Source organism: Fukomys damarensis, unplaced genomic scaffold (assembly GCF_012274545.1).
Source record: "Fukomys damarensis isolate Sample0158 unplaced genomic scaffold, DMR_v1.0_HiC HiC_scaffold_30, whole genome shotgun sequence".
Taxonomy (NCBI): Eukaryota; Metazoa; Chordata; class Mammalia; order Rodentia; family Bathyergidae; genus Fukomys; species Fukomys damarensis.
Window position 1 is genome coordinate 65,174,932 of NW_022900942.1, and position 15,343 is coordinate 65,190,274.

The 15,343-nt window shown below is 47.9% G+C and overlaps 1 protein-coding gene across 1 annotated transcript in view; it reads left to right on the forward strand.

Annotated features, from left to right (window-relative positions):
* Window positions 1–15,343, forward strand: part of Arhgap28 (Rho GTPase activating protein 28) — a 71,300-nt gene that overhangs the window by 49,857 nt on the left and 6,100 nt on the right. The window contains exons 13-17 of the mRNA XM_033757347.1: window positions 1,654–1,851; window positions 2,482–2,595; window positions 7,988–8,044; window positions 9,049–9,173; window positions 13,797–13,861. Of these exons, the coding sequence (XP_033613238.1) occupies window positions 1,654–1,851; window positions 2,482–2,595; window positions 7,988–8,044; window positions 9,049–9,173; window positions 13,797–13,861 (559 nt within the window). The remainder of the gene's footprint in view (window positions 1–1,653; window positions 1,852–2,481; window positions 2,596–7,987; window positions 8,045–9,048; window positions 9,174–13,796; window positions 13,862–15,343) is intronic.

Here is a 15,343-nt window from a genome sequence, read left to right on the forward strand (position 1 = left end):
CTCACACCCAGTAGTGCTCACACCAGTGGGCCTCCCCCTTACCCAAACCCCAGAACTATATGAAATGAATCAGTGGACTGACTTAGTAATCACACACCTTGATCCCAGCATCACGCACTCTAGATCCAGCCACCTCTGGAAAGCCTCACCTGTGACCACATGAGACTTTAGGGGGACATCTAGACACAGCCATTACAGTAACAATATTTTGAGACCAGTAAACTTAATGTTGAGAGCAAGGTGAGTCACGGTGCTGCCTGTTTATCAGACATCTCTGTGTGTGCGGATCTTAGCCCTCATGATGAAAATCTTTATGCAATTTACATATGCCATTTATGCTATACCCTCAGCATGAGAGTGGGGATTCGCCAGGCATTGAAATGTTTATTTCTAATATAGTTTGGTGATTTTTCAAAAGCTAGAGATTTATGAGCTTAGTTTTTCGGCTTTATCAAAACAATGTAACTATATTTTAAAAGCCCACCTGATATCAGTGGGTAAAAATGCCATCTACTCTCTCATATTCCTGAGGGTGCAGCAATTGTCAAATAATTTAATACATTTCTTTAATAAAGACCCCAGAACACCAGGGGACAGGTGAAGATGTCCAATCCACGCTGACGCACACTCACACATGCACATGCGTGCCTGCACGTGATCTGTTTCTAAATTGTGCCTGGGACTAAGACTGGAGCTGTTGCAGTGTATCATCAAGAGCTCCTGCTCAGGAGGTGGCTTTCTTGGCTCGGGTCCTGGCTTTACCAATTGTGGCAGAGCCGCCCAGTCCTCTGTGCCGCGGTTTCCTCATGTAGAACAGCACAGTGCTCGTGGGTTTGGAGGGACGGTGGAGAGGGAAGACGTGGAGCCTGTGCCCCATTGTAGACCCTCAGACCTTAACCTCCGCCACTACTATGTCTGCGCCGTTTCCTAGCACTGTGGTGGAATTCAAACTTGAAAAACCAAAGTGCACCTCTTTGGATTTCCATCCTCCTGGCGAATTTCCAAAGGTTCTGGTAAATATCTATACTCCAGTGGTTCAGTAAACTTTTAAGCTTCGCCAAGTCCTTTTTTTTTAATGTTTAGAACAGCTCCACAGAAGTATTTATCTGTAACAAGCTGAAAAAACCTCAGAGTCGAAAAACAAAACAAAAGAATGGCACCCAAAAAGTAATTGTTACATTTTTTCAACTGCCTTTATTTTACATTTTGGGCTGAGGAATGAAAGACTGGTGTTGCTTAGATAAGTTTTTGTTTCTCGGGGAAATGGTAAATCATTTTCAACAGTAATGCGGTAAGTTAAAGGTGTTTTCTGAGATTACTTTTCTTCCTTCATAACAAGACTCCTTTTCATGTTTATTTGAGCAGCAGTGTTTTCTCTCTCTGTCTTATGTTCAATTTTAATATTTGTCAAACTTGCTTAGAGTAAAAGGAAAGAAGAAAATGTAAACTATTTATAATATACTAAATTATAAAAATGGTTATTCTGTGATGCAGACAGTGGAAGAAACTGCTAGGCTTCCTTCTTAGTACTTTTCAAGCAGTTAGAGAGGCCTTCTCTGCGCCCATAGCTTCCGGCACCCTGGAGTGGGGACAGAGATGAAGGGAGGCCTTGGGTCGTGCACGGCAGTGTGACGTGGCGCTGTTTCTTGTCAGGCCCTCATGACCTTCTTCAATAAAGTGATTGCCAACGAATCCAAAAACCGCATGAGCGTGTGGAACATCTCCACAGTGATGGCGCCCAACCTCTTCTTCAGCAGAGCCAAGCACTCCGACTGTGAGGAGCTGCTGCTGGCCAACACCGCAGCCCACATCCTGCGCCTGATGCTGAAGTACCAAAAGATCCTGTGGAAGGTGAGCAGCAGTGTAGAGACTGTCGGGCCACCCCCCAAAGTCCACCACCACCAGGAGAAGTAAAGGCACCACGACCAAGCAACTCCCTCCGTCGGAGGGAGGAACCCTGAGGAAGCCGGCCCTGGGTGGCTTGTGACCTCCTCACACAGAGCCTCCACCTCTGCTGGTTCTTTTTCTCCAGAGCCAACCAACCACAGATGCAAAATAGTCCTCAAAAATATTTTGTCTGAAATGAACATGGACAAACCTTTTTCTCTTGTAATTATGGCCCAAATAATATAGTATAACTCCTTCCACAGCATTCCCATGGTAGTGGGTATTACAAGTCATCCAGAAATGATCCTGAGTATCTGGGAGGAAGTTCCGTCATTTTATTATAGAACTGACCCTGGCATCCTAGAAGCCAATCTCGACATGGCTGGAGAGTCTTTAAGAGCTCCTCTCAAACATGGTTTCCCCATTACACAGAAATTCTTTTTGACTTTTCCAACCTTTACAAGAATAAATGCCCCCACTCCTGGTTCCAAGATGCTGGGTGGCCAGGAGAAGTTAGCATCCTGGAAGACAGAATTTTTGAGGGAGGTCTTAGGCAAGTGTTTTCCCTTTAGCTAAGCTATTTTTCTTCTCCAGGTTCCTTCTTTCCTCATCACCCAAGTCCGCAGGATGAACGAGGCCACGATGTTGTTGAAGAAGCAGCTCCCAAGTGTGAAGAAACTGCTCAGAAGGAAGACCATGGAGCGGGAGGTGAGTGCAGAAAGCAGGCCCACCCTCTGCCTTCCTCTGGGGGAGGTGCCGGGAGCTTAGCTTGCAATTTAAGACCAAGTAAATGTATCCCATCCTGTGCCTTTCAACATTGTGAAGTGTGTCTGTGACAGTGTTTCCCATGATGTTGAATTATGTGCTTTTTGGCTAAAGTTCTTGAAATAATTATCTGATGAAGACTGTTTGAGATTCTGGTAAGAACTCACTGGAACAGCAAAAGAGTTGCCACAAAATCTGAAAGTCGGCAGTTTAGTTCTAGACTTCAGGGCAGTCTGTTTCCAGGTGTATCAAGTACACAGGGAAGAAGAGACTTTTTACTCACTGTATCCATTCCTGGGGATGAGGCAGACACCTCTGCCTCTCAGAGAGCTCACACCCAACTCAGGAGAGAGACTTGTCAAAGGGTCATGGTGCCAGCAGTCTGGGTGGGCACCGGACCAACTGTGCAGACACTGTCAAGCCCCAAGGATGCAGGTGTGTGGCCGGTGTGGGGAGCTTTGGGTGACTGCATGGAGGAAGTGACATTTGAGCTACCTGGCTTTTGGGGGAGGGAGGCAGGAGGGGTCTGCTGACTGACATACCTCATCCACAGTCAGGGGCTGCACCCTTCATTCCTTACAAAAAGTGACTTCACGTTGAGGAGAACCAAAAAAAGTTGTTTTGATTTAGAAAAAGTTTGCATAAAATTCACCATTGTAGCCATTAAAACTGATAGGTCCGTGGCTCTGAGGATCTTCACAATGCTGTGCACCCCCACCCACAGACGTGGTTTCCTTAGTTCCTTGAGAATTGAAAATGACTCATTTGAAGGATTTTATGGACTTCCTTAGGTACTGTTCTTTTGATGCTGTCCCAGTTGCCCTTTGCGGTAGTTTTGATGAGTCTGGATTATGTTTTCTAAATATTACAACGTGGCCGCATGGCAGTCAGATTCCTCCCTCCCTCAGGTGTGCTGCCGTTGCTTATCGTCTGTCTCTGCCCAGTGGCTTTGGGGCTGAACTGATTTGTCCATTCTGTGTTCTCCTGTGTGACCCTGAGGCCTTTGCACGTCAGCTTGTCCTTAGCCTGTCATCAGATAGTGTTGTTCTTCCGTGCCTGGGACCAGAACCTCTCCCGGCTTCGGCAATGCACCCTGGGTGTGTGTTGGGCCAGCCTGTCTAGGACTCCACGCCCCCTGCCCACCAGAGGCTGGAAGTCAGCTGGCAGTGGCAGTCCTCACTCTTGGAGGTCTTCTCTGTGCTCAGCCCTGGCCTGACAGTGTCCCTCTGGATTCTCAGAACCATGTCACCAGCTTTGCGAAGCCCTGACTTCCAGCTCCCCTCCAGCTGCAGCCTTGCTCCCTTTCCCCCAGCTCCTGTCCACTCCAGCTGGGAGCCAGACTACAGCAGCTGCCTGTGAGTGTTTCCCACATCACATGGTCAGAGCTGTCCAAGTCAAGCGAGGAGCCCTTGGTCCTGAGTCCCTTCCGCTCCCTCCCACACTGCACTGGGGCAGAGCCGGGAGCAGGGGCGGGGGAAGCAGAAGGGAAAGCACCACAGGGCTCTCTGCTCTCAGCCACTGTTCTTGCCCTAGGGCTCCCTCCCTCCTGGCCACCTTTTCTGAAGAAGGTGACGCTGATGGTCTTTGCCATTTCCATCCTGGAATGGTGGCCCTTGACGCCAGCGCGGAATGTGTGGAGACAAACGGAGTCAGGGTGGCAGCGGCCCCTCCTGTGAGCTGGGCAGACTCAGTTCGTTCTCTGGGCCTCAGTTTTCTGTCCTGTACATTGGAAGGAAAAGTCATGATCCTTGTGTCCTCGAGCTGTCACCAGGATAGACTCGCAGAGTGCACACTGGGTGTGAATGCCAGCTGTTTCAATGTTTTGATTGTGAATGGCATCAAGATAGAACTTAAAGGTTATAAACACCATGGGAAGCAAACACATTAAAAATATTCTTTGTTTAGTTGTATCAATATGCTGTTTTATACTTCTTCATTTTATTGGAAAAGACAGTTCGTAAGAAAACTTTAAAACTGTGCAAACTTTAAAACCTGGAAAGATTACAGAATAATCCCATGGTAGTGGGTATTACAAGTCATCCAGAAATGATCCTGAGTATCTGGGAGGAAGTTCCGTCATTTTATTATAGAACTGACCCTGGCATCCTAGAAGCCAATCTCGACATGGCTGGAGAGTCTTTAAGAGCTCCTCTCAAACATGGTTTCCCCATTACACAGAAATTCTTTTTGACTTTTCCAACCTTTACAAGAATAAATGCCCCCACTCCTGGTTCCAAGATGCTGGGTGGCCAGGAGAAGTTAGCATCCTGGAAGACAGAATTTTTGAGGGAGGTCTTAGGCAAGTGTTTTCCCTTTAGCTAAGCTATTTTTCTTCTCCAGGTTCCTTCTTTCCTCATCACCCAAGTCCGCAGGATGAACGAGGCCACGATGTTGTTGAAGAAGCAGCTCCCAAGTGTGAAGAAACTGCTCAGAAGGAAGACCATGGAGCGGGAGGTGAGTGCAGAAAGCAGGCCCACCCTCTGCCTTCCTCTGGGGGAGGTGCCGGGAGCTTAGCTTGCAATTTAAGACCAAGTAAATGTATCCCATCCTGTGCCTTTCAACATTGTGAAGTGTGTCTGTGACAGTGTTTCCCATGATGTTGAATTATGTGCTTTTTGGCTAAAGTTCTTGAAATAATTATCTGATGAAGACTGTTTGAGATTCTGGTAAGAACTCACTGGAACAGCAAAAGAGTTGCCACAAAATCTGAAAGTCGGCAGTTTAGTTCTAGACTTCAGGGCAGTCTGTTTCCAGGTGTATCAAGTACACAGGGAAGAAGAGACTTTTTACTCACTGTATCCATTCCTGGGGATGAGGCAGACACCTCTGCCTCTCAGAGAGCTCACACCCAACTCAGGAGAGAGACTTGTCAAAGGGTCATGGTGCCAGCAGTCTGGGTGGGCACCGGACCAACTGTGCAGACACTGTCAAGCCCCAAGGATGCAGGTGTGTGGCCGGTGTGGGGAGCTTTGGGTGACTGCATGGAGGAAGTGACATTTGAGCTACCTGGCTTTTGGGGGAGGGAGGCAGGAGGGGTCTGCTGACTGACATACCTCATCCACAGTCAGGGGCTGCACCCTTCATTCCTTACAAAAAGTGACTTCACGTTGAGGAGAACCAAAAAAAGTTGTTTTGATTTAGAAAAAGTTTGCATAAAATTCACCATTGTAGCCATTAAAACTGATAGGTCCGTGGCTCTGAGGATCTTCACAATGCTGTGCACCCCCACCCACAGACGTGGTTTCCTTAGTTCCTTGAGAATTGAAAATGACTCATTTGAAGGATTTTATGGACTTCCTTAGGTACTGTTCTTTTGATGCTGTCCCAGTTGCCCTTTGCGGTAGTTTTGATGAGTCTGGATTATGTTTTCTAAATATTACAACGTGGCCGCATGGCAGTCAGATTCCTCCCTCCCTCAGGTGTGCTGCCGTTGCTTATCGTCTGTCTCTGCCCAGTGGCTTTGGGGCTGAACTGATTTGTCCATTCTGTGTTCTCCTGTGTGAACCTGAGGCCTTTGCACGTCAGCTTGTCCTTAGCCTGTCATCAGATAGTGTTGTTCTTCCGTGCCTGGGACCAGAACCTCTCCCGGCTTCGGCAATGCACCCTGGGTGTGTGTTGGGCCAGCCTGTCTAGGACTCCACGCCCCCTGCCCACCAGAGGCTGGAAGTCAGCTGGCAGTGGCAGTCCTCACTCTTGGAGGTCTTCTCTGTGCTCAGCCCTGGCCTGACAGTGTCCCTCTGGATTCTCAGAACCATGTCACCAGCTTTGCGAAGCCCTGACTTCCAGCTCCCCTCCAGCTGCAGCCTTGCTCCCTTTCCCCCAGCTCCTGTCCACTCCAGCTGGGAGCCAGACTACAGCAGCTGCCTGTGAGTGTTTCCCACATCACATGGTCAGAGCTGTCCAAGTCAAGCGAGGAGCCCTTGGTCCTGAGTCCCTTCCGCTCCCTCCCACACTGCACTGGGGCAGAGCCGGGAGCAGGGGCGGGGGAAGCAGAAGGGAAAGCACCACAGGGCTCTCTGCTCTCAGCCACTGTTCTTGCCCTAGGGCTCCCTCCCTCCTGGCCACCTTTTCTGAAGAAGGTGACGCTGATGGTCTTTGCCATTTCCATCCTGGAATGGTGGCCCTTGACGCCAGCGCGGAATGTGTGGAGACAAACGGAGTCAGGGTGGCAGCGGCCCCTCCTGTGAGCTGGGCAGACTCAGTTCGTTCTCTGGGCCTCAGTTTTCTGTCCTGTACATTGGAAGGAAAAGTCATGATCCTTGTGTCCTCGAGCTGTCACCAGGATAGACTCGCAGAGTGCACACTGGGTGTGAATGCCAGCTGTTTCAATGTTTTGATTGTGAATGGCATCAAGATAGAACTTAAAGGTTATAAACACCATGGGAAGCAAACACATTAAAAATATTCTTTCTTTAGTTGTATCAATATGCTGTTTTATACTTCTTCATTTTATTGGAAAAGACAGTTCGTAAGAAAACTTTAAAACTGTGCAAACTTTAAAACCTGGAAAGATTACAGAATAAAAATTAGCCACCCCTGACTTTCCCTCACAGAAACAGGACACGTGACACAGGATGTGCAGGTGTGTGCCCCACCTGTACACCCAGAAGAAAGTAGGGAAACTAATATTGACAGGTTCCATGCTGTGGGTTGAAAATGCACACGAAAAAAGATGGCATCAGTACTGAACATGTGCAGATACTTTTTCTTATTATTCCCTAAAATACACACTGCAGCATTTATGTTGTAATAAGTTTCATTAAGTCATCTAGAAATGATGTAAAGTGTACAGGAGGAGCGCATGGGTCATGTGCAAATCTGATGTCACTTTGTGCAATGAAATTGAGCTTCTGTGGGTTTTGACACCCATGGGGCTGGGGCCCAGGTCCCCGGTGTCTTCCCAGACATCCCTGAGTGAGTCTTTCCCTGTTTTACATGACGGGGGCCCGCAGGAAACACTGTCCCTTGTCTGCTTACTGGTGAAAGGAATCGCAGTGGGGATTCCATGTCAGTTTGGTGAAAGAAATCGCAGTGGGGATTCCATGTCAGTTCACAAAGGGCTTCTCTACACTGTTGCCGCATTTCCACAGACACGCAGTTATTTATTTAATCAGCTCAGGTGGCTGAAGAGTTAGATGTCATCTCTTCTGCTATTGCAGTTTGTGCTTCCATGAGTAAGTGTATCCATGCATCATTTTCCCCAAATGAAGTACATTTGTAGAATAAGTATGTACATTTAATAATTTATAAATATGCCAAAATGTATTGCATAAAGACATGAGATTAGCTTTGCTTTCCCAACATGAATCCTAAAGATAAAACATGTTTTCTTTAGGTTTCAAGCCCAAAGGCCTCAAAGGTACTACAAAAATCACCTTCAGCCAGAAGAATGGTGAGCAGACAACTCCCTTTGCCCCCAAATAGTAGCTCCCTCCCTAGTGAGGTAGGAGGTAACTAACTCAGGTAAGCAGTGACCAAGCTGCAGCTACTGCATGCTCATGTGGCCAAGATCTGACCTTCCAGTGTAGTCCTCTGAGTGTGGCCTGCAAAGCTGGGTTATAGGACTGGACTAATGGTTCCAAGTGTGCAGTCAAGTGTCCTTGCAGACCAGTGTGATGGCCACCTGGAGGTGCAGGGGAGGTGGGATTGTCGCCCTCATAGCCCTAAGAACAGAAGAATGGGGTTCATCTTACAGAGGCATCTGGGGAGCTGGGAGGATGGAGCCAGGAGAGACTGGAGGAGTGTTTAGGGGTGCAGAGGCCATGAACTCTGCCCACCCACATCCAAATCCCTCAACTTCCATTCTCTGGTGCTGGGAATATTAGAGAAACAACAGGAGCTGACCCTGTGTAAATTCATTTTGGCTTCCTCTCCTGGGGTTCCCATAGCAAGGTACCAGCAAGGCAGTTTAAGACAGTGGAAGTTCATCCCCTGCGTGGTGTGATTGGTGCCTGCCTAGGACAGCACTCTAGTCCCCTGGGGTGGGCCAGCCCACCTACCAGCTAAAAACGACAGTGTTTCTAACTGATCCCTAAAGTTTTCAAAAGTTGTTCTTCTTAAAATTTGTGTAAGTACAGAATTTTGATTAAAGTAGGCTTAGGTATAGCATTGTTTAGGAAAGACCTTGATAGAAGTGTTCCGTTTTTACCAGAACTATTGTACTCCTCTTGTGACTCTAAGGCATTTTAGGAAGGCTTCGGTGTGTAGCGAAAGCAAAGCCCCCAGGCTAACTCCGTCACTAGTTAGTCTCCTGGTGAAAAGGGAGGCAGCGCTCCAAGGTGTGTGCACACTGGCGTGGACGCTGTCCTGCTTCCGGAGCCACTGACCACGTCCTGCACGCTCCCAGAGCCACTGTCACTAACTTGACCACATGTCCTGAATTCTTCCCGTTGGCAGTCTGATGTGCCGGAAGGAGTCATAAGGGTCCATGCCCCGCTTTTCTCCAAGGTGTCCATGGCCATTCAACTGACCAGTCACACCACAGCCAAAGACATACTGGCCAAGTTCCAGTTTGAGAACAGGTAAGTGCACTGAATAGAGGTCCCAGGCACTGGCGAGGCTGCCTTGTGAAAGGACAGATCTGCGGCTTGAGGGACCTCACCAGTAGATTACCAGTTTGAAACACAGTTAGGCAATAGAACTGATCATAGCAGAAGCCATTTCTCTTAAGGAATATCTACAAATGGGGATCTTCACACAGCCTTAGTGAGTTTTCAAATGAAAAATACAGCAAGTTAGTTTTGTAGTCATTGTGATAGGTTTCCAGGAATACCATTAGTCTAGGCTCCTTCATGGACATCGTAGCTGGAATTTTCCTTAAAATGTACTATTAATGATCCTTAAAATCAGAATGATACGATTCTTTTGCACATCTGCCATAAGTAACTATAAAAAAAGAATAGATCACAGTATTTTTTGTCTAGACATGCTTGCTCAAGGATAAACATTTTCCCTGGGGATTTCAAGTGTTAAAAAATACTCATTTAGGGCCAGGGATTTAGCTCAGTGGCGCCGCCGCCTGCCTCGCAAGCACAAGGACCCAAATTCTATACTCAGTACCAAATAATAATAATAATAATGAATACTCATTTAAATTCGTCAGCTGGAAAGCAGGTAGTGTGACGGTCTCTAGTAAGATTCATGGACACCCTTAAAGACCATTCCAGTCATGTTAAAAGATGTAAGCTGTTGAGCAAAAGAATGCATGTGACATGATTCCATTCATACAATACTCAGATAGCATTTTTGTAATGACAAAATTTTATAAATGGAATGAAAAGTAGTGGTTACCAGGGGTTGGGAAAGGGTGATTGTAGGAGGATGGGGCTTGGTTGCAAAGGGCAGGGTGAGGGTATGCATGGAGCTGGCCCTGGATAGACCAGCATCTCTAACGCTGAGATGAACGTAGTACCCACACCAGCGAGCACAAGTGAAACTGGGAAACTGGAATAAGATCGGTGGGTCTGACAATGTCACCATCCTGACTGTGACGTTATACCCCAGGTTTGCAACACACTGCACCGGTAAACCCTCAGCATAGAGTACAAAGAATCCATTGCACTATTTCTTAAGTTTATTTCAGTATAATTTCAGGATTTAAATTAATGTAATCCACCGTGTGAGATGTTAGACGTCAGAATGGTGTTTTGGGGCAGGCGTGGAAGATGTAGTACCTCAGAAGGCATGGTCAGTGGATCCCAAGAGTTCTTTCTTTCAACATGAGAGTTGGCCACATGGGGTGCTCACTTTGAAATTTTGTCAGGTCCTATACTTAAGATCAGTGTGCATTGTGTATGTGAGTACATGCAGATGTATCCGGATATATTTGCATACAGAAGAGTAGCCAGAGGCCAATAGGAGCTGTCAACCTGGGCACTTACTCCTCTCTGCTGCTGACCAGACACTTACAGTCCTGCCAAGAATTACAGTGAGGCAGCCACTTAAGGACTGGAAAACTATTCTAAGGGTCTGGGTGTCCAACAGGGCCCTGGTTTCTTTTGTGTTACCAGACAACATCTAATCTCAAGTAGATCTTTTGTAGAAAGAAAATGCTTCTAATGAAAACAAATTACAACCATTGACCACTGACTCAAATCCGTTGAAACAACTTCTTCAAAAGAACCTGCCGTGGAGTCCAGCCTCTTACTAGAACAGTGGCTCAGTTTAAAAGCTTGTCTGTTTTGTCAGAGGCTTGCTTTCTGACTGTCTACTCACTGCACATTGGATGCAGTCCCTGAAGGGAGGAGAAGCCTCGTTCCTACCAGGTCCTGCCTCTTGGGCCTAACCCAGCACAAGCAGAGGAAAGAAGAAGCCTCTGGAACAGTTCCGCAGGAAGTTCCAGAAGCTTCCTACTGAGTCCTGGGCTTCACACCAGGCACACATGAAAGGAGGCTCCCAATCAAAGCCTGTACCCCCAGAAAGGACTGGCCTAGCCACAGAGAACCTGCTCTTCCAACCAGACACTGAGAAGAAACGGCACACCACTGTAGTGTCACCGGCTGTGTGAGTCACAGAAGAACCAGGAGAGAAACGGATTCCCAATCCTAGTAGCATTCCCAGCTAGCCGAACCTCCATCTCTACTCCACTGGCATGACACTGAAAACCCCCCAGCAAGCACGTGTACGGACAGGCTATGGGGGGTGATCATAAAATACAGTGAGTGTTTACATGTTTAATAATTTATTGCAGTAAAGGACTCATTGTGATGTTTCCCTCTCAAAACTACTTGCCCTCACTTCTGACACACTCATCCCATCGTCCTGGCCACTTTCCGAAGCACTTCAGGAGTCCCCTTTCCTGAGTGGCTTTAGTTCCGCTATCATGGCTGCCTCGATGTCGAGAATCAATTCACGGCATTTCCTCTTCACGGTCGCGACTTTGGGAAGAGCCGGATGTCACACAGTACTGGATCCAGTGACTAAGGTGGAGGAGGATGCACCATGTGTTTCTGGGAGCCTGCCTTTCCATCAGATGGCGCTTGGCAGCCTCTTTCTCTCTGTGTTTGATCACGCCTTGCAGACACTCCCGAAAGAGGACTCCAGAACTGCTCCAGAAAGTGGCAGGAACAGTGGGATCAGTGTGTTCGAAGTGAGAGGGAGGAGTTTGAGGATTAGTGACGATGCGTCTTTACTGTGATTTATTTTTTGTATTTAAACACACCCTGTATTTTGTGAACAGCCCCAGGCTCTGCTCCCTCCCTCTGTGTATTAAGGACTCATAGAAGCTGGGCTTCCCATCCCCACCCCATCCTCAAAGAGGAACGAGGCAGGTTGGAGCAGAGCCAATCAGCATCCTGTTCCCATAGGACCACTGACCCCAGCCAGGCCCTGGGGAGGAGGTAGGAAAAGCTGGCACTCTGCTTGCGTTCCTTCTCGTCTGCTGTCCTCCTGTCTGAAACCTTCCACCACCTCCCACAAGCGTCGGGAGCCAAACCACAGCAGAGACGAGCAGATGACATCTCACCGGCAATCCGCAGATGACAACGCATGGAAAAGATACCCGATGTTAGCCAGTAAGGAAACGCAAATCAAGAGCACGTTGATGGGCACCGTACAACTACAAGGGCGCTAAAGTCAAACATACTGACAACACCAAGCACAGAGGCGGAAAAAGCGAGCCACTCATGCATACGGTGGTGGCAGGAATGTAAAATAGTTCAGTCACTGCAAAACAGTTCGATAGTTTCTTACAAGGTTAAGTATCCAACTGTCCTATAATCCAGCTTTCCTATTACAAATTCTCATTTATTCCTATTCCAAATTCCTATTTATCTCAAAGAAATGAAGACTATGCCCACATAAAAACCTTTACACAAACTTACAATAGCTCTATTTAAACAATTGAAACTGGATAAAACCTAGCTGTCCTTCAGCAAGTGCATTCCTGAGCAGACTGATCCACGCCAGCCAGGGCGTAGCAGTCAGCAGTGGAAACAACTGGGGCATCGCTGAGGACCTGTGCCGAGTGGGTGGGTGTGAGCAGCGCAGAAGGTCCCCACCCCTAGTGCATTCCTGAGCAGACTGATCCACGCCAGCCAGGGCGTAGCAGTCAGCAGTGGAAACAACTCGGGGCATCGCTGAGGACCTGTGCCGAGTGGGTGGGTGTGAGCAGCGTAGAAGGTCCCCACCCGCCGTTTGCATTCGCACAACATCTGTGAGACAACGCATTTACAGAAACGCGGACCAGGGCAGGGCTGCCATAGGTCAGGCTGTGTTAGCTGGGGGAGAGGCAGGAAAGGGCAGTGGGGGTCCTTATGATGGGAACCTCCGGCGTCTTTACAGAATAACTCAGATGTTTTGGTCTTAAAATTGAAGGGGAGTTTCACTGCTTTTCCTACTGGGAGAAGCTGGGTAAAGGGTGCACAGATCGTGTATCTATTATCTTACTTCTCCAGCAAATCTTTCATTATCTAAGAAGGTTGATTAAACAAACAGGAAAGTAGGGCACACATCCTGCTTCCACATGACCAAAAGGCCAGGACAGTCTGATCAAAAAACCAAGCTCAAAGTCCTGCTTCCACACGACCAAAAGGCCAGGACAGTCTGATCAAAAAACCAAGCTCAAAGTCTTACCCAAATTCAGGTGGAGATCAGTGCTGGTTTTTGAGATCCTTCTACCCTAACATTCTAGTTTGGGGTGCACAAAATTAACAGAGCAGTTACTTTCTCTGACTTGCTTTTCTTCATAAGGCAGTTTTGTGAAAAGTCAGCCTTAGACAGCTTGCAGAGCCTTCGGCAGCCTAAGAAACCTGCAGGCTGAGGACAGTTTGCCTTTCAGCAGTGTTCAGCAAGTGCCCCAGTGAACCTTACTTCTCTTGTGCGCCAAGAGCTGTAGCCAGGACACAGCAGCTGCTCGCCAGCCAGGCCTGATGGGGCCTAGTGAGGAGCCCGGTGGGCATGGCGGGAACGGACTGCCTGCTACAGGCCTCATTCCTGCCCGGAGCCCTCCCAGCCTCCCCAGCTTTCTGCTTCCTGTCCAAGTCAAACAGGAAAAAAAAAAGTTGTTAACCTCAGTCATAGCAGGGTTTTGTGACATATATTTCATCAAGGCAGAGTGAATTATTTGTTGCTGGGTTGTCTAATACAAAATCTCCCTTTAGAGCATGAAATGGGATTAAAATTATGCTGCCTTCCTGTCTTTTTAGTCGTGGCTCATCAGAATGTATTCAGATTCAGAACCAAAGGTTATATGAAATTGGAGGAAATATAGGTAAGCATTTATTAATCATTTCTACTTCTAAATTTTCTGAGAAAATTATTCTAACACTATGCTGCTATTAATATAAAGGTATATTTTACACTTTCTTAGATTAAAAGCCAGAAGTACATTTCTGGGTTTTTTTCCGACCTTGTGGAGGAAGTTTCATGAGTTGTCTACCATGTTCTCCAGATCTAAGGCAGGATTTCTTAGTTGTGGTGATGGAGTAGACTTGGATCTTTCCAGTGAGACTGGAAAGTCTCTTTCTGAAGACTCATGGAGGGGAAAACATAAAAGGGAGAGGACAGGATGCTCCAAACCTTAACGTCCTGTCCTTCTCATTGCTTTAGCTCAGCCCGAGATCCTTCTTCCTATTGTCCTGCGGGGAGGCAGGACCATGGGAAAAATGGGTTCTGCCCGCGCCTCTGCCCTGTGTCCCCCTCATCCCGTCCTCACAAACCCTGCCAATGCCTCCCTATAGCTACCACGCTCCAGCTTTTCCCTCCGTCCCTCCTGCACCTCAGCACAGTCCCCCTCTTACTCAGGCCACAGGCTGGGCCCCCCAATCTTCCCAGCCTTCTCAGCTGCTCTACCAATCTTTCACTTGTTTTCTTTTTTTTCTACTGGGGATCGAACTTGGGACCTTGCGCTTGAGAGGCAGGCAGCAGGACCGTGGAGCTAAATCCTTGGCCCCATCTTTCTCTTCATTGAAAAATGCTTTCTTTTCCTGCCCTTGAGGCTGACCTCTGCTGCTGCCTTCCTTCCACTTATCTGAGTCTCCTCTTGGACTCTCCCATTGGAGAGCTGGAGGGCACTGTCCTGGGAACTTGGGGTGTTTGAGCTTCCTGCAGGGCTCAATCCATGGCCTCCTTTCAGGACACCTGAATAGTAGCGCGCCTCACACTGGTGTCCAGGCCTCTTCTTGGACCCCAGCTTGCATTGGTCCATAGCCGCGCCTGTCTGGGCCTTGCATGCATGCTGACCTTCCTGAGGATGCCCTGCCCATCCACATCCTCCTATCCCCTCACCTCTGCCACGTCTTTGACGTTCCATCGCCTTCCAGCGAGGGCTCCTGGGCCCACGCACGCTCTCTACAAGCCTCCTTTGTTGCTTTTCTCTCATGTTCTTCTCACCGCCAGTCTCACTTTGTATTTCTGTTTGCTGTACAGGCACTTGAGGGCGTATTTGTGCCCAGCAGGTGCAAGGCCCTGGCCCTCAAACCGTCCTGCCAGTGGGTATCACCTGCAGTAAAGCAACAACATGATCGTTCCTAAATCACACTGCACCTGTCCCAGGCCTGCTCAAGTCACTATCTGGAAAGCCATCCAGACATGTGTCAGCATGTAAACAATCCTTTTATACCACAAACAAACTCGTGTCCTATTTCTCCATTTGATGTGGCAAAGCTAGGGAGCAGTTTTCCTGGCGTTGGTGTGTCTGTTTTCTTCCACAATTTCATATGAGATTTATGTGAATTACATCACAGTTGGGGGG